General features: G+C 39.1%; 1 protein-coding gene across 1 annotated transcript in view; it reads right to left on the bottom strand.

Moving 5' to 3' along the window:
* The window catches only part of LOC127674543 (putative uncharacterized protein DDB_G0277255), a 37,844-nt gene extending 11,647 nt beyond the window's left edge, over positions 1 to 26,197 (bottom strand). Inside the window, exons 1-2 of the mRNA XM_052170274.1 lie at positions 25,351 to 26,197; positions 17,149 to 17,238 (exon numbers count right to left, since the gene is read on the bottom strand). Coding sequence (XP_052026234.1) covers positions 17,149 to 17,238; positions 25,351 to 26,197 — 937 coding nt within the window. The remainder of the gene's footprint in view (positions 1 to 17,148; positions 17,239 to 25,350) is intronic.
* Between the last annotated feature and the right edge of the window lie 540 nt (positions 26,198 to 26,737).

Here is a 26,737-nt window from a genome sequence, read left to right as displayed (position 1 = left end):
CTGAGGAAGTGCTATACTACTCCCGGGCATATATCCAGAGGATTCTTCAGCATGCAATAAGGATACATGCTCCACTATGTTCATAGCAGCCCTATTTGTAGTAGCCAGAAGCTGGAAAGAACCCAGGTGTCCCTCAGTGGAGGAATGGATACAAAAAATGTGGTATATTTACACAGTGGAGTACTATTCAGTCATTAGAAACAATGAATTCATGAAATTCTTAGACAAATGGATGGAGCTGGAGAATATCATACTAAGTGAGGTAACACAGTCTCAAAAGATCAATCATGGTATGCACTCACTGATAAGTGGATATTAGCCTAGAAACTTGGAATATCCAAGACATAATCCACATATTAAATATGGTCCAAAAAGAATGGAGGAGTGGCCCCTGGTTCTGGAAAGACTCAGTGCAACAGTATAGGGGAATACCAGAACAGGGAAGTGGGAAGGGGTAGATGGAGGAACAGGGGAGGAAGAGGGCTTATGGGACTTGCAGGGAGTGGGGACCCAGAAAAGGGGAAATCATTTGAAATGTAAATAAAAAATATATCAATAAAGGAAAAAATTAAAAAAAGAAAAGAAAACAAGGGGCAACAAACAGATGAGGTGAGGAGCCCATCTACATTACCCAGTGAAATGCAAATGGATGTAGTCAACTTGCAAATCAGCATGGCAGCTCCTGAGAACCAGGGAAGACCCTGAGGACATTGGTACAGGGGGAAAGTTCCTGAACAGAACACCAATAGCTTATACTCTAAGATCAAGAATTGACAAATGGGACCAATTAAAATTACAAAGTTTCTGTAAGGCAAAGGACACATTCAAAAGGACAAATCAGCAACCAACAAATTGGAAAAGATCTTCACCAACCCTACATCCAACAGAGGGCTGATATCCAATATATACAAAGAACTGAAGAAGTTAGACCCCAGAAAACTAAATAACCCTATTAAAAATGGGGTACAGAGCTAAACAAAGAATTTTCACCTGAACAACTTCTGATGGCTGAGAAGCATCTTAAAAAATGCTCAACATCATTAGTCATTAGGGAAATGCAAATCAAAACAACCCTGAGATTTCACTTCACACCAGTCAGAATGGCTAAGATTAAAAACTCAGGAGACAGCAGGTGTTGGCAAGGATGTGGAGAAAGAGGAACACTCCTCCACTGCTGGTGGGGTTGCAAATTGGTACAACCACTCTGGAAATCAGTCTGGTGGTTCCTCAAAAAACTGGGCAAGTCACTTCCAGAGGACCCTGCTCCACCACTCCTGGGCATATACCCAGAGGATTTCCCAGCATGCAATAAGGATACATGCTCTACTATGTTCATAGCAGCCCTATTTATAACAGCCAGAAGCTGGAAAGAACACAGGTGTCCCTAAACGGAGGAATGGATGCAAAAAATGTGGTGTATGTACACAATGGAGTACTATTCAGCCATTAGAAAAAATGAATTCATGAAATTTTTAGACAAATGGATGGAGCTAGAAAACATCATACTAAGTAAGGTAACCCAGTCTCAAAAGATCAATCATGGGACTGCGGCAGTGGCGGCAGCAGCAGCAGCAGCAGCAGCAGCTGGTCCAGAGGAAGGGCCATCAGCAGTAGAACCAAGCGGACAGGGTCCAGGCAGACCCTGTGCCCATGACTACTGGCCATCGCTGGCCAGCCAGGCTGCAAGCAGCGGCGGATTTAAGATGCCTTTCACCACACAGAAGCCACATCAGAACTCTGCCTCCCGCCAGTCAGTTACGAGGCCTCCATATTGGTTCTCGGTCGCCAGAGAAATCAGACTGAGGTACGCAAATATAACCCGAGACCAACATCTCGGGGGTCTAAGCCCGATGGGCTTTGGCCTGCACCCAGGCCCTGGGCTGATCGGGGGACCACCGGGGTGCAAACCCGGCCAGGAGGTTTTTTTCCCCCCGGGCCTGCGCGCACACCACCGCCATTTTGCCTAAGGGAAGCCAGAGAGACCTAGCAGGCAAAACCAAACCAGCTAACAGGCATAGCCCGAAGCGGACATAGCAGGGGTCTCAGACGGTCAGGCCCTGGACTGCCCCCAGGTCCTGGACTGCTCGGTGGGCCATCTGTGTGCCGACCCAGCCAGGAGCTTGTTTGCCCTGGCTGGCGCACTCCGCCGCCATTTTGCCTACGGGAAGCTAAAGAGACTAGCAGACAAAACCAAACCAGCTAACAGGCATAGCCCGAGGCAGACATAGCAGGGGTCTCAGACGGTCAGGCCCTGGACTGCCCCCAGGCCCTGGGCTACTCGGTGGGCCATCTGTGTGCCGACCCGGCCAGGAGGTTGTTTATCCAGCCGGTTTGCACACCACCGCCATTTTGCCTACAGGAAGCCAGAGAGACCTAGCAAGCAAAACCAAACCAACTAACAGGCATAGCCCGAGGCGGACATAGCAGGGGTCTCAGACGGTCAGGCCCTGGACTGCCCCCAGGCCCTGGGCTGCTCAGTGGTCCATCTGTGTGCCGACCCGGCCAGGAGATTGTTAGCCCAGCAGACTCTCCTAGCACTCTCAGGGAGCGTGCACACGCCACCATCCTAGCCACCTGACAGACCCAATTAACACTCACAGCTGAGGGGAACTTTGCTCAGACATTGGCCTGCCAGGCTTTTGCCTAGACTCAGGGCCTGAGCAGCTAGGCTAGCCTTGTGTGCACCAACCCGGATGGGAGTTCTGCTGTCCAGCAGAGAGATCAGCACACAGAAAAGGTCCCTGCAGCATACAGCCTCAGCACTCCCTGAAGGAGCAAACGGGTACCTTCTGGCTCACAGACACAATCTGGGGCAAAGAACACTAGGGCTGCAAGGGCACCCAAGAGGAGGAAAGGACATCAGCAATCTGCAACAGGGGAAACCCAGCCATCCAGTGTTGCAGAAATAGCCCTAGAGCCTCTCAGGAGGCTGAAACACCAGCCGGAGACAAGACCAACTAGCTCCAGAGAACAAGATGGCAAAGGGCAAATGCAGGAACGCTACTAACAGAAATCTAGGCAATATGGCAGCATCTGAACCAAACTCTCCAACATCAGCAAGTCCTGGTTATGCCAACACACCAGAGAAACAAGATATGGATTTAAAATCACTGTTCATGATGCTGCTAGAAGAACACAAAAAGGACATAAATGAATCTCTTAAAGAAATACAAGGGAACATGAATAAGCTAGAAACCCGTATAATGGAAACACAAAAAACACTTAAAGAAATGCAGGAGAATAAGGCCCAAGAGATAGAAGCCAATAAAGAAGAAAGGCAAAAAAAAAAAAAAAACAAAAACAAAAACAAAAAAAAAAACAAAAAAAAACTTAAAGAAATGCAGGAGAACTTGAGTCAACAGGCAGAGTCATGAAAGAGGAAACACAAAAATCTCTTAAAGAATTACAGGAAAACACAGACAAACAAATGATGGAACTGAGCAAAACCATCCTGGACCTAAAAACAGAAGTAGAAACAACTAAGAAATCACAAAGGGAGACAACTTTGGAGATAGAAAACCTTGAGAAGAAATCAGGGGCCATAGATGCAAATATAAACAACAGAATACAAGAGATGGAAGAAAGAATCTCAGATGCTGAAGATACCATAGAAACCATTGACTTAACGGTCAAAGAAAATGCAAAATGCAAAAAGCTTGTATTCCAGAACATCCAGGAAATCCAGGATAAAATGAGAAGACCAAACCTAAGGATTATAGGTATAGATGAGAGTGAAGATTTACAACTGAAAGGGCCAGCAAATATCTTCAACAAAATTATGGAAGAAAACTTCCCTAACTTAAAGAGACAGATGCCTATGAATATACAAGAAGCCTACAGAACTCCAAACAGACTGGACCTGAGCAGAAATACCTCCTGTCACATAATAATCAATACCCCAAATGCACTAAACAAAGAAAGAATATTAAAGGCAGTAAGAGAAAAAGGCCAAGTAACATATAAAGGAAGACCTATCAGAATCACACCAGACTTCTCACCAGAGACCATGAAAGCTAGAAGATCCTGGGCAGATCTCATGCAGACTCTAAGAGAACACAAATGTCAGCCAAGACTACTATACCCAGCAAAACTCTCATTCACCATAGATGGAGAAACCAAGATATTCCATGACAAAACCAAATTCACACAATATCTTTCCACAAAACCAGCTCTGCAAAGAATAATAGGAGGAAAACTCCAATACAAGGAGGGAAACTACACCCTGGAAAAAGCAAAATAGTTACCTTCCTTCATCAAACCCAAAAGAAGATAACCACTCAAATATAAAAAGAACATCAAAAATGACAGGAAGTAATAATCAATATTCCCTAATATCTCTTAACATCAATGGTCTCAATTCCCCAATAAAAAGACATAGACTAACAGACTGGATAAGGAAACAGGACCCTACAATTTGCTGTATACAGGAGACACACCTCAGTGTCAAAGATAAAAACTACCTTAGAGTAAAAGGCTGGAAGACAATCTTACAAGCCAATGGTCACAGGAAACGAGCAGGAGTAGCCATTCTAATATCAGATAAAATTGACTTTCAACCTAAAGTCATCAAAAGAGACACAGAAGGACATTTCTTGCTGGTCAAAGGAAAAATCCACCAAGAAGAACTTTCAATTCTGAACATCTATGCGCCAAATGCAAGGGCACCCTCATTCGTAAAAGAAACCTTACTAAAGCTCAAAGCACACATTGCACCTAACACAATAATTGTGGGGGACTTCAACACTCCACTTTCCTCAATGGACCGATCGGGAAAACAGAAACTAAACAGGGACACAGTAAAACTAAGTGAAGCTTTGGACCAATTGGATTTGACTGATATTTATAGAACATTTCACCCTAAAGCAAAAGAATATACCTTTTTCTCAGCACCTCATGGTACCTTCTCCAAAATCGACCATATAATTGGACACAAGGCAGACTTCAACAAATATAAGAAGATCGAACTAATCCCATGCCTCCTATCAGATCACTATGGAGTAAAAGTGATCTTCAATAGCAACAAAAACAACAGAAAACCCACATACACGTGGAAACTGAACAATATTCTACTCAATGATACCTTGGTCAAGGAAGAAATAAAGAAAGAAATTAAAGACTTTTTAGAACACAATGAAAATGAAAATACAACATACCCAAATCTATGGGACACAATGAAAGCAGTGCTAAGAGGAAAACTCATAGCCCTGAGTGCCTCCAAAAAGAAAATGGAGAGAGCATACATTACCAGCTTAATGACACACCTGAAAGCCCTGGAACAAAAAGAAGCTATTTCACCCAGGAGGAGTAGAAGATAGGAAATCATCAAACTCAGGGCCGAAATCAATCAAGTACAAACAAAGAGAACCATACAAAAAATCAACAAAACCAGGAGCTGGTTCTTTGAGAAAATCAACAAGATAGATAAACCCTTAGCCTGACTGACCAAAGGGCACAGAGAAAGTATCCAAATTAACAAACTTAGAAATGAAAAGGGAGATATAACAACGGAAACTGAGGAAATCCAAAAAATCATCAGATCCTACTACAAGAGACTGTACTCAACACAACTGGAGAATCTGGAGGAAATGGACAATTTCCTTGACAGATACCAAATACCAAAATTAAATCAGGACCAACTAGACCATGTAAACCGTCCCATAAAGCCTAAAGAAATAGAAGGAGTCATAGAAAGTCTTCCAACCAAAAAAAGCACAGGACCAGATGGCTTCAGTGCAGAATTCTACCAGACCTTCAAAGAAGAGTTAACACCAATACTCTTCAAACTATTCCACAAAATAGAAACAGAAGGAACACTACCCAATTCCTTCTACGAAGCCACAATTACGCTGATACCAAAGCCACAAAAAGATCCAACAAAGAAAGAGAACTTCAGACCAATTTCCCTTATGAACATCGATGCAAAAATACTCAATAAAATTCTTGCTCAACTTCATTAGTCATTAGGGAAATACAAATCAAAACAACCCTGAGATTTCATCTTACACCAGTCAGAATGGCTAAGATTAAAAATTCAGGAGACAGCAGGTGTTGGAGAGGGTGTGGAGAAAGAGGAACACTCCTCCACTGCTGGTGGGGTTGCAAATTGGTACAACCATTCTGGAAATCAGTCTGGCAGTTCCTCCGAAAACTGGGCACCTCACTTCCAGAAGATCCTGCTATACCACTCCTGGGCATATACCCAGAGGATTCCCCACCATGTAATAAGGATACAAGCTCTACTATGTTCATAGCAGCCCTATTTATAATTGCCAGATGCTGGAAAGAACCCAGGTATCCCTCAACAGAAGAGTGGATGCAAAAAAATGTGGTATATCTACACAATGGAGTACTATTCAGCCATTAGAAACAATGAATTCATGAAATTCTTAGGCAAATGGATGGAGCTAGAGAACATCATACTAAGTGAGGTAACCCAGACTGACAAGGTGAATCATTGTATGCACTCACTAATAAGTGAATATTAACCTAGAAAACTGGAATACCCAAAACATAATCCACACATCAAATGAGGTACAAGAAGAAAGGAGGAGTGGCCCCTGGTTCTGGAAAGGCTCAGTGAAGCAGTATTCGACAAAACCAGAACGGGGAAGTGGGAAGGGGTGGGTGGGAGGACAGGGGAAGAGAAGGGGGCTTACTGGACTTTCAGGGAGTGGGGGGTAGAAAAGGGGAAATCATTTGAAATGTAAATAAATTATATCGAATTAAAAAATTAAAAAAAATAAAAAAAATAAAAAGAAATTAATTGTTATGGTAAAAAAAAATCAATCATGGTATGCACTCACTGATAAATGGATATTAGCCTAGAAACTTTGAATACCCAAGACATAATCCACATATTAAATGATGTCCAAGAAGAACTGAGGAGTAGCCCCTGGTTCTGGAATGGCTCAGTGCAGCAGTATAGGGCAATACCAGAACAGGGAAGTGGGAATGGTTGGATGGGGGATCAGGGGGAATGAAGAGGGCTCATGGGACTTTCGAGGAGTGGGGAGCCAGAAAAGGGGAAATATTTGAAATGTAAATAAAAAATATATTGAATAAAAAAACTACTGTAAAAATCCAAACCTTTAAAAGTATTAAAATAATTATTAAAAATTCTAAAATATAGTATTAAATATGTAAACTGACCTCAATACCCAAGTGTATAAGAGGAAATGTGACTTATATGCAATGGATGTTAAGATTTTATTCACCTTAAGCTGGCCTTTTTATGTAAGAACTGTTTTACTTAAGCGCTTAACTGTATATTTAAGTACTTATCATTACTTTTACTAATAGTAACCTCAAATAAAGTGTATTATATATGTGATATATAGATGAAAGATTTTACAGCACATTCTCTCTCTCTCCCTCTCCCTCTCTCTCTCTCTCTCTCTCTCTCTCTCTCTCTCTCTCTCTCTCACACACACACACACACACACACACACACACACACACACACACACAAAGGTTGGGGAGGGTTAGGGAAGAAATAAAACATAAAGGAAGAAAGTAACATAGGAAAAGAACAAAAGAATGAATTGTAACACTATCACCACAAAAGAAAATGGCAATTTTGACTCCTTCTCTATTATCTATTGTTTTAAATTTAAAGATACTCAACAAATGATGTTAAGTAGCGTCTTAAACACATTTACAAGATTCCTATTTTAGTTTTTATGTACATTGTAGTTGAAGACATGATAAATGAAAATGCATTCAAATACTAATCAAAATAAATAAGAAATACTCAAAAGCAAAAATAAATAGTTTTAAAGATCATGGTCATAGAATCATAAAGGTATCAACTCACCAAGAAATATAGCTATGTACATTATATATATACACATATACATTATATATATACATATATATATATATATATATATATGTATATGTATAAAACATAGCACTTGAAAGCATAGAAAACTCAGGAAAGAAAATATTAATATTTAACAGTACATTTTTTGTACTGAATGGAACAAGACAGAGAGTCAGTATGAAAGAGTAAACTTGAACACAACAAATTCCATGTAACACAGGCCCACAAAGGCTCTACAGGGTACAATGCAGAGAACTCAATAAGGTCAACAGAGTGAAGTACCCAAGTGAGGACTCCTCAATCCCAATTTGGAGGGAGAAGAAAGCAATCACAGAGGGCAAAGGGAGGGAGGGAAATAGGAGAGAGCCCTAGAAATACCAACAGTCTCAACTAACCTGAATCCCTGAAATCTCTCAGACACTGAGCCACCAACCAGGCAGCATACACTAGCTGGTCCAAGGCCCCTACACATATAAAGCAGAGGACTGCCTGGTCTGGCCTCACTGAGAGAGGATGTGCCTAATCCTAGAGAGACTTGAGGCCCCAGGGACTGGGGAAGCCTGGTAGAGTGTATGTGTGTGTGGCCATTCTCTTGGAGATGGAGAGGGAGGAATGGGATGAAAAATAAATCAGGAAGGCAAAACAGGAGTGGGATAACAACTGGACTATAAGAAAAGATTAAAGATAATTCAAAATAAATAAATAATGAATAAATGCATGCTAGATGATCATAGATGACTGTTTAGAGAATATTTTGGGTGCTTTGCATAAATTTATATGTTAAAGATCTAGGAACAGTCCAAAACATTTTGAGCCCATGGATATCTGTCATTCAATATAGTTGAAATTTGAATTTATCATTGAATCAACCGTTTTGGATATTTCTGTATTTATTTGCAAATTTGGTCTATCTTTACCATATATGAAGACCAAGGCTGAGAAGACTATGAAAGAAAAAAGTGCTATTGAACACATATTTGTAAAAATCTATAGTTAGGGAGTTAATATTTATATGTTTAGTACACATACATATATAAAACATAATATATTATACATACACATACATATACAGATACTATGTAATACCAATTAACAAAAAAGGACACCCTTTTTTTTAATTTAAATTCTGAATTTAAAAGAGAACAAAATGGGGTATATGAGAGGGTTTCAGGGGAGGAAGTAAAGGGGAAATGATATAATCATAATTCTCCAATATAAAAGAATAATTTTTAAAAACTACATTTTCCTTTTCTAATCACCAATAAGAATGTCTAAGATCAAAAACTTAGGTGATAGCACATGTTGGAGAGAATGTGGAGAAAGAGGAGCATGCCTTCTCTGCTGGTGGGATTGCAAAATGGTATAAAAACTTTGGAAATCAATCTCGAGGTTCCTCAGAAAATTGGAAATAGATCTACCTGAAGACACAGACAGGAGTGGCTTTATTTTTGATAGCCAGAAGCTGGAAACAATCCAGATATCCCACAATGGAAGAATGGGTATAGAAAATGTGACATCATTTACACAATGGGAATGAGGACATCATGAGTTTTGCAGATAAATGGATGGAACCAGAAAATATCATCCTGAGTGAAGTAACTCAGACCCAATAGGACATGCATGATATGAATTCACTAATAAGTGGATTATTAGCCAAAAATTTACAGAATATCCAGGATACAATCCGCAGAACTCAGGGTTAACTAGCTGAAGGATCTTGACCAAGTATGCTTCAATAACACTGGGGAGGGATTACAAACCAATCACAGAGGGCGGGGAGGGGAGGTACATGGATGGGAAATGGGGGGAGTGGTAAAAGGGGGACATGATCAGGTATGGAGGAGGGGAGACTGGAGTAAAGCCCTAAGAATGAATGGAAACAGGCAACCTTGGGAGGTGGGAGGTGGGGAGACCCTCTAGAATGTACCAGAGACCTGGGAGGCAAGAGACTCTCAGCACTCAAATGGAGGGACCTTAGATTAAAAAGCCCAACAGTGGTGAGAGGAAATTTGTAGAGTCTTCTTCCAGTAGAAACACAGTGAGGGCATCAAGTGGATGGTGTTGCTATTCCACAGTAAAAAGCTCTGACCCAGAATTGTTCCTGTATAAATGAACTGCTGTGACAAAAATGGAAAAGAGACTGAGGGAAAGGAGAGCAGGATAAATTGGGATCCATCTCAAGGGGCCCCAAGATGTGACACTATTACTGATGCTATGATGTAATTACAGACAGGAGCTTAGAAAGACTGTCCTCTGAGAGGTCCAACAAGAAGATAAGACAGATGCAGATACGTATACACAACCATTGGACCAAAGTCAGGGACTCCTGTGGTTGAATTAGGGAAAGGAAGGAAGAAGTTGTGGAGGAAGGCAACCCCATGGGAAGACCAGCAGTCTCAACTAACCCAGACCCCTGAGATCTCTCAGACACTGAGCAACCAACCAGGCCCCTGACAAATATACAGCAGAAGACTGCCTGGTCTGGCCTCAGTGAGAGAAGATTCACTTGACCTTGGAGAAACTTGAGGCCCCAGGGGTGGGGGCCTGGGTGGGGTGGGGTAGGAGGTAGGTTGGTGTTGGGGAAAGAGGAATGAGATAAGGAACTGTCAGAGGGTAGACCACAAGGGAGATGAAGATTGGACAGTAAAAATGCTTAAAGATATTTAAAAAAATAAACAAGATATACAGAAAAATAAAATCAAACAGGTAGTAGACTTTAGAGAGGAAAAAAATCTCTCAAAAATATAGGAAAATACAATTATACAGGTTAAGGATTAAAACTTTTCAATACCTGAAAATGGGAATATAATCAATAAAGAAAACACAGAGGGAATTGTGGAGATATAAACCCTAGGGAAGAGAACAGAAACAAATACAAGCATCAGCAAGAGAATACAATATAAGGAAGGCAGAATCTTAGGCATAGAGGATACAATAAAAGAAATGGATACATCAGTGAAAGATAAATTTCCTAAAAATTTCCTGATACAAAACATCTAGGAAGTTTGGGATACCATGAAAAGACCTAACCTAAGAATAATGAGAATAGAAGAAGGTGAAAAGTCTCAGCTCCAAGGACCAGAAAATCTCAACAAAATCAAAGAAGAAAACTTTCCCAGTCTAAAGACAAAGATGCCTATAAACATACAAGAATCTTATAGAATACTAACCCACATTCATAAAAGAAACTACTAAATCTCAAAACACATCGCACCCCACACAATAATAGTGGGATACTTCTATACCCCACTCTCATCAATGGACAGATCATGGAAACAAAAAATAAACATATATATAGCTGATGGGTCCTCAACAACTGGAGCTAGCACTCTTCCTAAAGCTGTTGTTTGTCTGTGTAATATGTCCTCCCAACTTGCCTACCTTGTTTGGCCTCAGTGGAATAGAATGCGCCTAGCCTTACAGGGACGTGATATGACAGGGTAGGGGGATACCTGGGTGGCCTCTACCTTTTCATGAGAGAAGTGGATGCTATGGGGGAGCAATTCTATGAGGGGTGACCTGGAGTGGGGACAGTGATAATGATGTAAAACGAATTAATAAATGAATTATAATTGAAAAATACGAAAACCACCATCTATAAATATGCAGGTCAATGGATACAACCAGAAAATATTTTCCTGAGTGAGGTAACCCAGACTCAGAGAGACAAAGATATTATGTATACACTTACAATGGATGCTAGCCGTTAGTCATTGACAAGCAAGAGATAATCTATATTACTACAGAGGGCTTAGTACAAAATAATGGCCAGGGTGTTGAAATATGTTTACCTAGAAAGGAGAAACAGAATAGATAGTGATGGATTGTCAAGGTGAGGGTGTGGCTGGTACAGGAGGATCAAACAAGGATGGGAGGAAAGAGGGAAAAAAGAGAATACAGGAAGGAACTGCTAAACTAAAGGCCATTTGAGGGGTCATATTTATATTTAGTATAGTAAAAGCTTCATAAAATATATGCATAAATGAAGACAATCTACATGAAATTGCCAAATAGTGAGACAAAGACCCAATTGGACACCTCATAATCACATTAAGCTTCCAGTACCAGGAATTGGGTATATCTAATAGAGCTGTTAGCCAAAGAAGTCCCTTGGAAACCTCAAACAATCCAGACTATTGCCAAGGATTTAAGATTGTTTTCCACAAACTGATGGTAAGGTCCTATTGCTGAAGAGAATGCATAAATGGCTGAATTGAGTATGGAGAAGTTAAGCTGGTACTTAACTAGAGCCCTCACCCCTATGAACTAATGTCATGGTACTGGAAGGTACTCTGCTTGCCACTATAGGAGAACGGTAAACACCAATCCAGCTACAAACCCTTCAATCTATAATGGTGACCTGCTTGTAAGACACAATGTGTATAATAATGTCCTAAAGTTTGTGGAAACTACCAGTCAATATCTGATTTGATTTAAGGCCCACTCCATGAAATTCAAACCAAACCCAATGCTGCTAGGGTAGCTAAAAACCAAAGACAAGTGAACTAGGGACAAAACAAATATTAGTGTTCTGCTAAAGAATATAGCAATTATATTATTCCTAACAATATTCTGCTATAATCACAGACCAGTGCCTTTCTCAGCCATCATCAGAGAAGCTTCCTCCTATAGCACATGAGAGTTAAGTACAGAAACCAACAGCCAGAAAATATGCAGAAAGAGACAGACCTTGGAGCACTCAGTCCTAAATAAGATATCTCCATCAAGTCCCTCCCTTTGGAGCTCAGAGAACTCTGCAAAAAGAGGTGGTGGGTTGAAGTAAAGAGCTACATGTGATTAATTCTTTCTAAAGTACTATGGAACTGAGAAAAAATTCTCAAAACAAGAAATATAAATTTCTAGTTGATTATTTACAAAAGTGTGTCAGGCCATTTGCACTGGGGAGCCAGGAAACTCCACACCCTTCTGTGCATAGCCCACCAGGAGAGAGATCTCCCAGCAGCACTTTCACTTCCAAGCACAGAGGTGAAATCTCCAACTTCTCTCTGGAGGGGACCAGCTAGGAGCACACAGGGCATGAGATTAGTGGAGCAGCTAGGATGGAAGTCTTCCCTATGCCCTTGGCACCAGGGAGCCGGGGAAACTCTACAGCCTTCTGTGCACAGCCCACAAGGAGAGTGCGATTTCCCAGTAGTGCTTTCATTTCTGAGCTCAGAGGAGTAAGGACACAGGCTTACAGGCCTACAGGAGGAACAAACTCCAGCCAGAGACAACAAACCAACTAGCACCAGAGATAAACAGATGGTGGAAGGCAAGCACAAGAACCCTACCAACAGAAACCAAGGCCACATGGCAACGTCAGAACCCAGCTCTCCCACCACAGCAAGTACCGGATACTCTAACACACTGGAAAAGCAAGAGTTGGATTTAAAATCGTTATCTCATGGTGATTGATGATAGAGGGCTTAAAGAAAGACTTAAATAACTTCCTTAAAGAAATACAGGAGAACATCAGTCACCAGGTAAAAGCCCTTAAAGAGGAAACACAAAAATCCCTTAAAGAAATACAGATAATCTTGGGTCAACAGGCAGAAGCCCTTAAAGAAGAAACATAAAAATCCCTTAAAGGATTACAGGAAAACACAACCAAGTGAAGGAACTGAACAAAACTATCCAGGATCTAAAAGTAGAAGTAGAAACAAAGAAATCACAACGCGAGACATCTCTGGAGATAGAGAACCTTGTAAAGAATTCAGGAGTCGTAGATGCATCAACAACAGAATACGAGAGAAAGAACAAAGACCCTCAGGTGCTGAAGATACCATAGAAAACATTGACTCAACAGTCAAAGAAAATGCAAAGTGCATAAAGCTTGTAACGCAAAACATCCAGGAACTCCAGGACACAATGAGAAGACCAAACCTAAGGATTTTAGGTATAGACAAGAGCAAGGATTTACAACTTAAAGGCCCAGTAAATATCTTCAACAAGAAAACTTCCCTAACCTAGAGAAAGAGATGCCCATAAACATACAAGAAACCTTCAGAACTCCAAACAGACTGGACTAGAACAGAAAATCCTCCTGTCACATAATAATCAAAACACCAAATTCACTAAACAGAGAAAGGATATTAAAAGCAGTAAGGGAAAAAGCGCAAGTAACTTATAAAGGCAGACCTATCAGAATCACACCAGACTTCTCAACAGAGACCATGAAAGCTAGAAGATCCTGGGCAGATCTCATGTAGTCTCTAAGAGAACACAAATGTCAGCCCAGGCTACTATACCCAGCAAAACTCTCAATCATCACAGATGGAGAAACCAAGATATTCCATGATAAAATCAAATTTACACAATATCTGTCCACAAATCCAGCCGTACAAAGAATAATTGATGGAAAATGCCAGCACATGGAGGGAAACTACACTCTAGAAAAAGCAAGAAAGTAATCTTCTTCCAACAAACCTAAGATACCCATATAAACATAAAAATAACATCAAAAATAACAGGAAGCAACAATCACTATTCCTTAATATCTCTTAACAACAATGGACTCAACTCCTCAATAAAAAGACATAGACTGAGGAAATATTTCCTCATGTAAAACTTCAATTTTATCAGAAAATGTTTATAATTCCCCTTTTAATTAATTTAGTAGTGTTTTCATGTCTACCATTTTATCTGCATTATTTTTCATGATAATCTTCAATTTTAATGTCTTTCTATATATTTCCTCTATTTTATCAGAAATGTTTTCTATGTAAATCTTTGATTTTATCACAAATGTTTCTAATTCCACCTTCAATTAATTTAGAAAGAATTTTTATATCTACAACTTTGTATGTAAATTTTCTATGAAATAGTCAATTCAAATGTTTGTCTACATATTTCTTGAATTTTACCATAAATACATTCCATGTAAATCTTCAATTTTATCTGAAAATGTTTATAATTCCACCTTCAATTAACTTAGAATTATCTTTATGCCTATCATTTTATCTGTATAATTTCCATGATAATTCTTAATTTTAACATGGTTTTCTATGTATATCTCTTCAATTTTATCAGAAATATTTTCCATGTAAATCTTCAAGTTTATCAGAAAATCTTTATAATTCCACTTTCAATCAACTTAGAAATACTTTTGTGCTTACCATTATTATATCTATATAAAACTTTCCATGATAGTCTTCAATTATAACACGTTTTTCTACATTTTTCTACAATTGAAGACCCAGAAATAAACCCACACACTTATGGTCACTCGATCTTTGACAAAGGAGCTAAAATCATCCAGTGGAAAAAAGACAGTATTTTCAACAAATGATGCTGGTTTACCTGGTAGTTAGCATGTAGAAGAATGCATATAGATTCATTCTTATCTCCCAGTACAAAGCTAAAGTCCAAGTGGATCTAGGGCCTCCACATAAAACCAAATATACAGATTCTAATAGAAAAGAAAGTCAGGTAGACCCTCAAGCACATGGGCATATAGGGAAAGTTCCTGAGCAGAAAACCAATAGCTTATGCTCTAAGATCAAGAATTGACAAATGGGACCTCATAAAATTGCAAAGCTTATCTAAGGCAAAGGACACTATCAATAGGACAAAACATCAACCAACAGATTGAAAAAAGATCTTTACCAATCCTATATCCAATATAGGGCTAATATCCAACATATACAAAGAACACAAGAAGTTAGACTCCAGAGAAACAAATGATTCTATTAAAAATGGGGTACAGAGCTAAACAAAGAATTCTCAACTGAGGAATACTAAATGGATGAGAAGCATCTAAAGAAATGTTCAACATCCTTCGACACGGAAATGCAAATCAAAACAACCCTGATAATCCACTTCACACCAGTCAGAATGGCTAAGATGAAAAACTAAGTGGACAGCAGATGCTGGCAAGGATGTGGAGAAAGAAGAACACTTCTCCATTGCTGGTGGGATTGCAAGCTGGTGAAACCACTCTGGAAATCACTTTGAAGGTTCCTCAGAAAATTAGACATATTACTATCTGAAGACCCAGCTATACCACTCCTGGGCATATACTCAGAAGATGCTCCAACAGGTAATAAGGACACATGCTCCACTATGTACATAGCATCCTTATTTCTAATAGCCAGAAGCTGGAAAGAACCCAGATGTCCTTCAACAGAGGAATGGATACAGAAATTGTGGTATATATTCACAATGGTGGACTACTCAGCTATTGAATACAATGAATTCATTAAATTCTTAGGCAAATGGATGGAACTAGAAGGTGTTATCCAGAGCAAGGAAACCCAATCCCAAAAGAACACACATGGTATGCACTCACTGATAAGTGTATGGTAGCCCAAAAGCTCAAAATAAACAAGTTACAATTCACAGACCACAGGAAGCTCAAGAAGGAAGACCAAAGTGGGGGTGTTTTGGTTTTTCTGAGAAAGGGAACAAAATCCTCACCAGAGCAATTATGGAGACAAAGTATGGATCAGAGACTGAAGAAAAGGACACCCAGAGACTATCCTACCTGGGGATTCATCCTATAAACAGTTACCAAACTCTGAAACTACTGTGGATGGAAGAAGTGTGTACTGAAAGAAACCTGTTATGGTTGTCTCCTGAGGGACCCTGCCAGAGCCTTACGAGATACAGAGGCAGATGCTAGCAGCCAACCATTGTACTGAGTGCAGGGTTCCCAATGGAAGAGTTGGAGGGAGGACTGGAGGAGATGAAGGGGTTTACAGCCCCATGGGCAGAATGACTATGTAGGCCAACCAGATGCCACCATGGCTCCCAGGGACAAAGCCATCAACCAAGGAATACACATGGTTCAAGCCAATAATGCCTTGCTGGGCATCAGTGGGAGGAGAGGTCCTTGGTCCTATGAAGGCTCAATAGATGCCCCAAAGTGGGGAAATTGAGAGGGGGTAGGTAGGAGTGGGCTGGGCAGAGGGACATATTCTTGGAGGCAGGGGATGGGAGGATGGTTTGGAGGTTTTTGAGGAGGGGAAAAGTCGGAAAGGGTATAACAGCTGACATGTAAATGGATATATTCAATAAAAAAATAAAAGAAAGGACTTATAAGATTAAACAATGAATTAGTGACATATTGTACCAAAATTTTACAAGTAATATTTGTTAAACATATGCTTCTTATTAATAATTATTATATTTAATATTCATACATAGGTATAATTTATTTATAAACTTAAGTATTACTATGTATTATATCAAGTGAATACTCCTACAGCATCACTGTATTTGAGTATTATCTTGGAATACCACCACAGTTAAGATTCTGAATTAATTTTTCCAAATATTAACAAATAACATGGTTAAACATTTAGACAATTTCTGCTGAATATACTCACCTCTGTTATCTTTTTGCTTAACAGACTTTTGCTCTTCAGTTTTCTTTTCCTGCGCAAGCTTAGGAGGCAGGGTAATGGGCCTCCAAAACCCTAGAATCATATTAAATGGACTCAGTCAATTTTGAATTACTGCTAAAATAATATTGTGCAAAAGAATGCTTACTGTATAATTCTACAATAAAAATCTTGTTTGAGACTGTAACATTAATTTCATGATATACTTATCTATAGTGGTGCTCCTATTACCAAATTTCACAAAATGCACTAAAATCATATTAAAAATGAAGTTTAATTTGTTACGGCATTCATAACTCTAGGTATTAATTAAAACATAGTCATCTCTAAAAACTTTGCAGGAAGTTTATTTTTTTATTTTTTATTTACATTTCAAATGATTTCCCCCTTTTCTAGCCCCCCACTCCCCGAAAGTCGCATAAGCCCCCTTCTCTCCCCCTGTCCTCCCACCCACCCCTTCCCACTTCCCCATTCTGGTTTTGCCGAATACTGCTTCATTGAGTCTTTCCAGAACAAGGGGCCACTCCTCCTTTCTTCTTGTACCTCATTTGATGTGTGGATTATGTTTTGGGTATTCCAATTTTCTAGGTGAGTGCATACCATGATTCACCTTTTGAGTCTGGGTTACCTCACTTAGTATGATGTTCTCTAGCTCCATCCATTTGCCTAAGAATTTCATGAATTCATTGTTTCTAATGGCTGAATAGTACTCCATTGTGAGATATACCACATTTTTTTGCATCCACTCTTCTGTTGAGGGATACCTGGGTTCTTTCCAGCATCTGGCAATTATAAATAGGGCTGCTACGAACATAGTAGAGCATGTATCCTTATTACATGGTGGGGAATCCTCTGGGTATATGCCCAGGAGTTGCAGGAAGTTTATAATAATAGACTAATTAGCTAAAAAATAACAATCTAGTGCACACTGTCATAGAAGGTAAGTAACTTTAGTTTTAGCTGTTGGAGATAAGCAAACCCTTTTCATTATATCTCTTTGATGTTAAAAATGAGAATGGCTACATGTGGTGAAGGCCTCCTTTAAGAATTATTGCTCATTTTGAAATGAATTGATGTCTAGCACAAAGAACAGGTTTTTGTTGGTGATGTAAACATATTTTACCTATTAATAAAAAGGGAAATGTCAGATATATAAACAGAAAATTTATCAACAGATATTTTGTTAAAACATGCAAGTGAGTAAGAACACTTTCCTTATACTTAGAAATTTCTATTTTAATTGCAGGTTTAAAAACCCATGGTTCCAACCATATATGTAGCAGATGGCATTATGGGACATCAATGGGAGTAGAGGCCTTGGTCCTGTGAAGGCTCAATGCCCCAATGTAGGGTAATTCGAGGGCAGGGAGGCAGGAGTGGGTGGATAGGTAAAGGAACACCCTCATAGATGCAGGAGCAGGGGTACAGGATAGGGGTTTCCGGAAGGGAAACCAGAAAATGGGAGAACATTTGAAATGTAAATGAAGAAGATATCTAATAAGAATAATTTTAAAAAATCACATTTGCAACATCAATTTATATTTTAAATATATTATAGGTAAACATGAGTGAGGAATCCCAGATACTCCTCCCCCAAAATGTCTTTTGACTATTTTTTTAACTTTTGACTGCATGGTATCTTAAACAAGTAAACTGAAAAGCCTATTATTATCAAAATAAGTTGAGAAATAAGATATTGTGATTAAGCATTTTAGTGGCAACATATATGGTATTTGTAAAATCAAACAACATTTTTCTAAAATTCCAAAAATGACATAGATTACTATACCATAAGACTTGAATGTTTTTGAAAGTTTGTAAAGTGTTTATATATAAAGCAAAGCAGAAAAGAATATTGAGAAAGGATTATGTTAAAAGAAGAAAGGACTTTAAGATATCACATTTCCTAAATGTAAGTATATATTTTAGTTTTAAAAAACTGTTAATATATTGCTGTTAATATGATTATTTACACAAAACTGTTTTTGAAATAAAAATAATAAAGGTGATTAACAAGTGTTAGAAACATTTAATTTAGTATTTGAACGTTTCTATCTTCTGATAGGACATATACTGCCAACATGTGCTTCATGTTAATTATTAAGAAATTTGACAAGTATATTTTCTTTTAGTTTGATCCAAGCAAACTGAGAGAAGATGTACTTAAGTGATCAGTTTCAGAGCAAATAATATTTTCTCGGTGTGGTGCTTTGAATGAGAATGGCCTCTGTAGGCTCATATGTTTGAGTGCTTGGTTCCCAGTAAGAGGAACTGTTTGAGAAGGATTAAGAAATATGGTCTTGTTGGAGTAAATTTGAACTTTTTGGAGGATGTGTATCTCTGGGGATATACTTTGAGCTTTCAAAAACCCATGCCAGGCCAATTTCATTCTTCCTTTCACTCTACAAACTTTGGATCAGATGTGAGCTCTCAGCTAGTGATTGATCACCATGCTTGCCTGCCTGACTGTTGTCATGCTCCCCATCATAATAGACAATGTTAAGTAAGCTTAGATTAAATGATTCCTATTATAAGCTACCTTAGTAATGGTGTTTTGTCACAGCAATAGTAATAAGCCTAACTAAGACACTCAATTGTAAATAAGCTTCCTAAATTCACAGATGTACTTGAGAAATCACTAGACTAGGAATATCTGTACTCAACCTGGCTTGGTCACTAATTACCAATATGACAATTTAAGGAAGATGTCTGTCTATTTTGAGCTGCAATTCTCCCATGTTTGTAGAACACACATATGTACTATATTACTATTGCTCTTTATTTTGTGCACATTTATGTGTGCTTGCTCACAGCTATAAGTGCACATATATGTGCACATAGACATGCATTTGTGTATGCATGTTGGTAGAGGTCAGAGGTCAACATCAAGTGTCTTACCTCAGAAGGTTTTCATCTTTATGTTTTTTAAACAGAGCATCTCAATGAGAATTGGAGAATTCTGATTAACCTAGGCTAGCTGGCTGGCCATGGAGCCTTGGCAATTTTTCCATCTCTGTCCCTCCACCACTAGGATTAGAAGCATGTGGTAACATTCAGAATTTTTTTTAGGTGTCACGTTTCCTTTTTTCTTTTTGTAATTTATTCTTTAATCTTTTTTTATAGTCCGTTCAGATTTTTAAAATCTGTTTTTCAGGATCAGAGACCTCTCCTTCCTTCTTCTTGGGAGTCATTTGATACGTGAAGTATGTCTCGGGTATTCAGAGTTTCTGAGCTAAAGTCCACTTATCAGTGACTGTATTCCATGTGTGTTTTTTTATGATTGGGTGACCTTACATAGGACGATATTTTCCAGATCCAAATATTTGCCTAAGAATTTCATGAATTCATTGTTTTTAATTGCTGAGTAGAAGAATGGGTGGAGGGAAGAGGGCTTAGAGAACTTATGGGGAGGGGGGAACCGGGAAAGGAAAATCATTTGGAATGTAAACATAGAATATAGAAAAAAAAATAAAAAAGAACCAGAAGGGCAGCAGCAGCAACAGCAGCAGCAGCTGGTCCAGAGGAAGGGCCATCAGCAGTGGAACCAAGCTGACAGGGTCCAGGCAGATCCTGTGCCCACGACCACTGGCCATTGCTGGCCAGCCAGGCTGCAAGAAGCAGCGGATTTACAGCGCGTTTCACCATGCAGAAGCCACTACAGAACTCTGCCTCCTGCCAGTCAGTTACGAGAGACTGGCCTCCATCTTGGTTCTCGGACTCCAGAGAGATCAGACAAACTCAGGTACTGCAAATACAACCCAAGGCCAACATCGAGGGGGTCTAAGCCCGAAGGGCTTTGGCCTGCACCTAGGCCCTGGGCTGGTCGTGGGTGGGGGGGGCCACCGGTGTGCAAACCCAGCCAGGAAATTGTTTCCCCAGGCGGGCTCACGCATGTGCGGGCGCCGCCGCCATTTTTGCCTATGGGAAGCCAGAGAGTCCTAGCAGGCAAAACCCTCTAACAGGCTAGCCCGAGGTTTACATAGCTGGGGTCTAAGACTGTCAGGCCCTGGACTGCCCCCAGGCCCTGGGCTGCTCGGTGGGCCATCTGTGTGCCGACCTGGCCAGGAGGTTGTTAGCCCAGCAGACTCTCCCAGCACTCTCAGGGAGTGCGCACAAGCTGCCATCCTGGCCACCTGACAGACCCAATTAACACTCACAGCTGAGGGGAACTTTGCTCTGACATTGGCCTCCCAGGCCTTTGCCTAGACTCAGGGCCTGAGCAGCTAGGCTAGCCTTGTGTGCACCAACCCAGTTGGGAGTTCCGCTGGCCAGCAGAGTGATCAGCATGCAGAAAAGGTCCCCACAGCATACACCCCTCAGCACTCCCTGAAGGAGCAAACAGGCACCATCTGGTTCACAGACACAATCTGGGGCAAAGCACACTAGGGCTGCAAGGGCACCCAAGAGGAGGACAGCACATCAGCAATCTGCAACAGGGGAAACCCTGCCATCCAGTGTTGCAGAAATAGCCCTAGAGCCTCTCAGGAGGCTGAAACACCAGCAAGAGACAAGACCAACTAGCTCCAGAGAACAAGATGACAAAGGGCAAACACAGGAATGCTACTCGCAGAAATCTAGGCAATATGGCAGCAACGGAACCAAACTCTCCAACATCAGCACGTCCTGGTTATGCCAACACACCAGAGAAACAAGATATGGATTTAAAATCACTGTTCTTGATGCTGCTAGAAGAACACAAAAAGGACATAAATGAATCTCTTAAAGAAATACAGGGGAACATGAATAAGCTAGAAACCCGTATAATGGAAACACAAAAATCACTTAAAGAAATGCAGGAGAATAAGGCCCAAGAGATAGAAGCCAATAAAGAAGAAAGGCAAAAAAAAAAAAAAAAAAAAAAAAAAAAAACCTTAAAGAAATGCAGGAGAACTTGCATCAACAGGCAGAAGTCATGAAAGAGGAAACACAAAAATCTCTTAAAGAATTACAGGAAAACACAAACAAACAAATGATGGAACTGAGCAAAAATATCCTGGATCTAAAAACAGAAGTAGAAACAACTAAGAAATCACAAAGGGAGAAAACTTTGGAGATAGAAAACCTTGAGAAGAAATCAGGGGCCATAGATGCAAATATAAACAACAGAATACAAGAGATGAAAGAAAGAATCTCAGATGCTGAAGATACCATAGAAACCATTGACTCAACTGTCAAAGAAAATGCAAAATGCAAAAAGCTTGTGTCCCAGAACATCCAGGAAATCCAGGATACAATGAGAAGACCAAACCTAAGGATTATAGGTATAGATGAGAGTGAAGATTTACAACTGAAAGGGCCAGCAAATATCTTCAACAAAATTATGGAAGAAAACTTTCCCAAATTAAAGAGAGAGATGCCTATGAATATACAAGAAGCCTACAGAACTCCAAACAGACTGGACCTGAGCAGAAATACCTCCTGTCAAATAATAATCAAAACCCCAAATGCACTAAACAAAGAAAGAATATTAAAGGCAGTAAGAGAAAAAGGCCAAGTAACATATAAAGGAAGACCTATCAGAATCACACCAGACTTCTCACCAGAGACCATGAAAGCTAGAAGATCCTGGGCAGATCTCATGCAGACTCTAAGAGAACACAAATGTCAGCCAAGACTACTATACCCAGCAAAACTCTCATTCACCATAGATGGAGAAACCAAGATATTCCATGACAAAACCAAATTCACACAATATCTTTCCACAAAACCAGCTCTGCAAAGAATAATAGGAGGAAAACTCCAATACAAGGAGGAAAACTACACCCTGGAAAAAGCAAAATAGTTACCTTCCTTCATCAAACCCAAAAGAAGATAACCACTCAAATATAAAAAGAACATCAAAAATGACAGGAAGTAATAATCAATATTCCCTAATATCTCTTAACATCAATGGTCTCAATTCCCCAATAAAAAGACATAGACTAAGAGACTGGATAAGGAAATAGGACACTACAATTTGCTGCATACAGGAGACACACCTCAGTGTCAAAGATAAAAACTACCTTAGAGTAAAAGGCTGGAAGACAATCTTACAAGCCAATGGTCACAGGAAACGAGCAGGAGTAGCCATTCTAATATCAGATAAAATTGACTTTCAACCTAAAGTCATCAAAAGAGACACAGAAGGACACTTCTTGCTGGTCAAAGGAAAAATCCACCAAAAAGAACTTTCAATTCTGAACATCTATGCGCCAAATGCAAGGGCACCCTCATTCATAAAAGAAACTTTACTAAAGCACAAAGCACACATTGCACCTAACACAATAATTGTGGGGGACTTCATCACTCCACTCTCACCAATGAACCGATTGGGAAAACAGAAACTAAACAGGGACACAATAAAAGTAATTGAAGCTTTGGACTAATTGGATTTGACTGATATTTATAGAACATTTCACCCTAAAGCAAAAGAATATACCTTTTTCTCAGCACCTCATGGTACCTTCTCCAAAATCGACCATATAATTGGACACAAGGCAGACCTCAACAAATATAAGATGATGGAACTAATCGAATGCCTCCTATCAGATCACTATGGTGTAAGAGTGATTATACTATTCAGCCATTAGAAACAATGAATTCATGAAATTCTTGGGCAAATGGATGGAGCTAGAGAACATCATACTAAGTGAGGTAACCCAGACTCAAAAGATGAATCATGGTATGCACTCACTAATAAGTGGATATTAACCTAGAAAACTGGAATACCCAAAACATAATCCACACATCAAATGAGGTACAAGAAGAACGGAGGAGTGGCCCCTTGTTCTGGAAAGACTCATTGAAGCAGTATAGGGCAAAACCAGAACGGGGAATTGGGAAGGGGTGGGTGGGAGGACAGGGGGAGAGAGGGGGCCTTATGGGACTTTCGGGGATTAGGGGGCTAGAAAAGGGGAAACCATTGGAAATGAAAATAAAAAATATATCAAATAAAAAAATAAAAAATAGAATAAATCTGTATAATCTTATTTTTTTTAAAAAAATTTTATAAATTTGAAAATCCTAAGTATAAAAATGTGAAGATACATTTATAATGATGCTTATATACAAACCACTATATTCAGATAAGCCTAAGTACTGAATATAAGACAAATAACTTGTATTTAGTATTAGCATGGTTCTCAATTTGAAATACCTCTTAGAGTTGCCTGACAGTGTATCTTCATGGTCAATAACATAAAGACTGATTATGATTTCACACTCTATTATTTACTGTGTTACTTTAGCTACTTATATGTGCCTCAATTTCTCCAAAGTTAAATAAAAATGACAATAGTAACCTATTTTATAGTATTGAGAGGAGTTAATAAATTTGTATATATATAATCTGTGAGAATTAACTAGTAATGCTGAATCAATACTACTCAGTACATATATATAAAATGTTTAGAGTAGTTCATAGTATCTTTATGGAAAGCATATACATTTGTATTAAAGAGTTAATTAAATTGTCTAGGGTTGTGTTTCTCAGCCCTTCTAATGCTGTGAACCTTTAGTACATTCCTCTTGTTGTAGTGACTCATAATCATAAATTTACTTTCCTTGCTAATTCATAACTGTAACTTTGCTACTGTTATGAATATTAATGTAGGTATTTGATATGCAAAATATCTGATATGTGATCTTTGTGAAATGTCATTTGACCCCAAAAAGGGTCACAACCCATAAGATGAGGACCACTGGTCTAGAGAATTGAGAATTATAATAATATATTATGATAGAATAAAAATGAATAACAAATAAATGATAACTATCCATTAATGATTATGGAACTTGAGGAAAACCTTTACGAGAAATTAAAGATATTTTGAAAGCTGATGTACTTAGGCTTCTATATTTAAATCTTCTTACAATAAATAGAAAAACTCTTTTATTTGTTCCAAAATGATGTGAGCTAAATTTATTATTTCATAGACCACTATAAGTATTGTTTATATAAGCACTTTAACCTCACTCCTTTAAAATGAAAAGATAAAAAAAAAATCACCTAAAGCAAGATGATATTCCTAATTTTAAAAGTGAAATAAAAATCTGGGATTAAGATATTTAGTCTCTGAATCACTTAATGGTTTTCTTAAGTGGTTTCATTCCCAAATCTGTCAATGCTACTGCCATTTTTGGAAATGTTATAATATTATTAATAAAATGTATAACTTATTTTTGGAGGCTACATACATTTTACCTTACCTGGAGGACGATTCTCCTTTCTACGAGCACCAAGCCGGTGTGCTTCTAGAAGGTGTGCCTCATTTTCTGAATCACGACTGTCAGACTCCACGAGATATCCTTCTCTTTCCTCGTCCATTTGAAACCCCTCATTGTCTAATCCCTTCTCTGTCTTGATGAGTTGTCTTTTACTTTCAGGTTCATTTTGATCTCTTTCGTATCCAAATTGTGTCTGATGTTTATCAGAACTGGAGCCTACTTCATTTTTTTCAGTTATACGCTGAAACTTTTGAAGGTCACCCTGACACTTTCCAAAACTCTGTTGAGGCACTATAGACTTAAACTGATATTTTCCGGAGCTATCCCAGTATCCAGCATTATCAGATTCTAATTGTTTTCTTTTAGCATCTAACCAGTCCTGTAGAGACTCAGTCTTGTGAGCCACCTTGAGTCTTTCCAAATTACAGGTACTTTTGCATGTTTCAGCTTTCTTCATGTATTTCATAGAATCAGGAGACATCACAGGGCTTTCAGAGTCTGAGTTTATTGTTCTACTTTCAGACCATGAATCCTTTGGGAACTGGTTGCTAGTACTGCTCTCGTGAAATGTTTTTGTATCCATGAAATATTTCACAGCTGCTGAGGCTAACTCACATCTTTCTGAATCTGAGTCTGTCTCACTTGGTTCAGAATCAGAGTCCATCATATATCTCTTAATTCTTGGTTTTTCTCTTTCATCAACCTGTATCAGATGTACTTTAGATATCGATGTTCTACCTTTTTCTGTGTGTGAGTCCACTGAATAACTCTCAGAATCAGGGATCATCCACAAATTTTCATTCTCCATCTTTGTTTTTTCAGATTCCATCAGACATTGTATAGAAGCTGAAGTCATTTGGAATTCTTCTTCTTTTTGTCTTTCATTGTCAGAATCAGAGAATCTTTCAGAGTTGGAATCTTCCAGGGACTTTTCTGAGCCTGAGGGCATCCAACGTTTCAGAGATCCAGATTCCATCTGGCACTGTTCAATTCTCACCAGGTGTTTCCCAGTCTTGGTCAAGTCTTCAACAGAGACTGAATCCAGCTGATAAGTTTCTGCTTTAAACAAGGGTTTTCTAGAGTCTGAATCCCTTGGAGACTTTTCTGAGTCAGAGTCCAATCCCCATATTACTGATCCAGAGTCTTTAGATTGTTCTTCTAACTCAAAATCTGAGACAACACCTCTGTCAGAGTCAGAATCAATCATACACTTCTCAGAACCAGAGTCCATAAGAGGAGTATCACTTTCAATTATTGTTAGGTCTTGGAGAGTTTTATAATAAAAAGAACCTCCTAAAGTTTCAAATGCATCTGTATCCTGAATTTCTGTTTCAGATCTGTATCCTTTGTTACATTCCAGTGTAAATGC

This window comes from Apodemus sylvaticus, chromosome X (genome assembly GCF_947179515.1).
Source record: "Apodemus sylvaticus chromosome X, mApoSyl1.1, whole genome shotgun sequence".
Taxonomy (NCBI): Eukaryota; Metazoa; Chordata; class Mammalia; order Rodentia; family Muridae; genus Apodemus; species Apodemus sylvaticus.
Note: the sequence above shows the minus strand (reverse complement) of the source record. Positions and strands in the feature narration are given on the sequence as shown.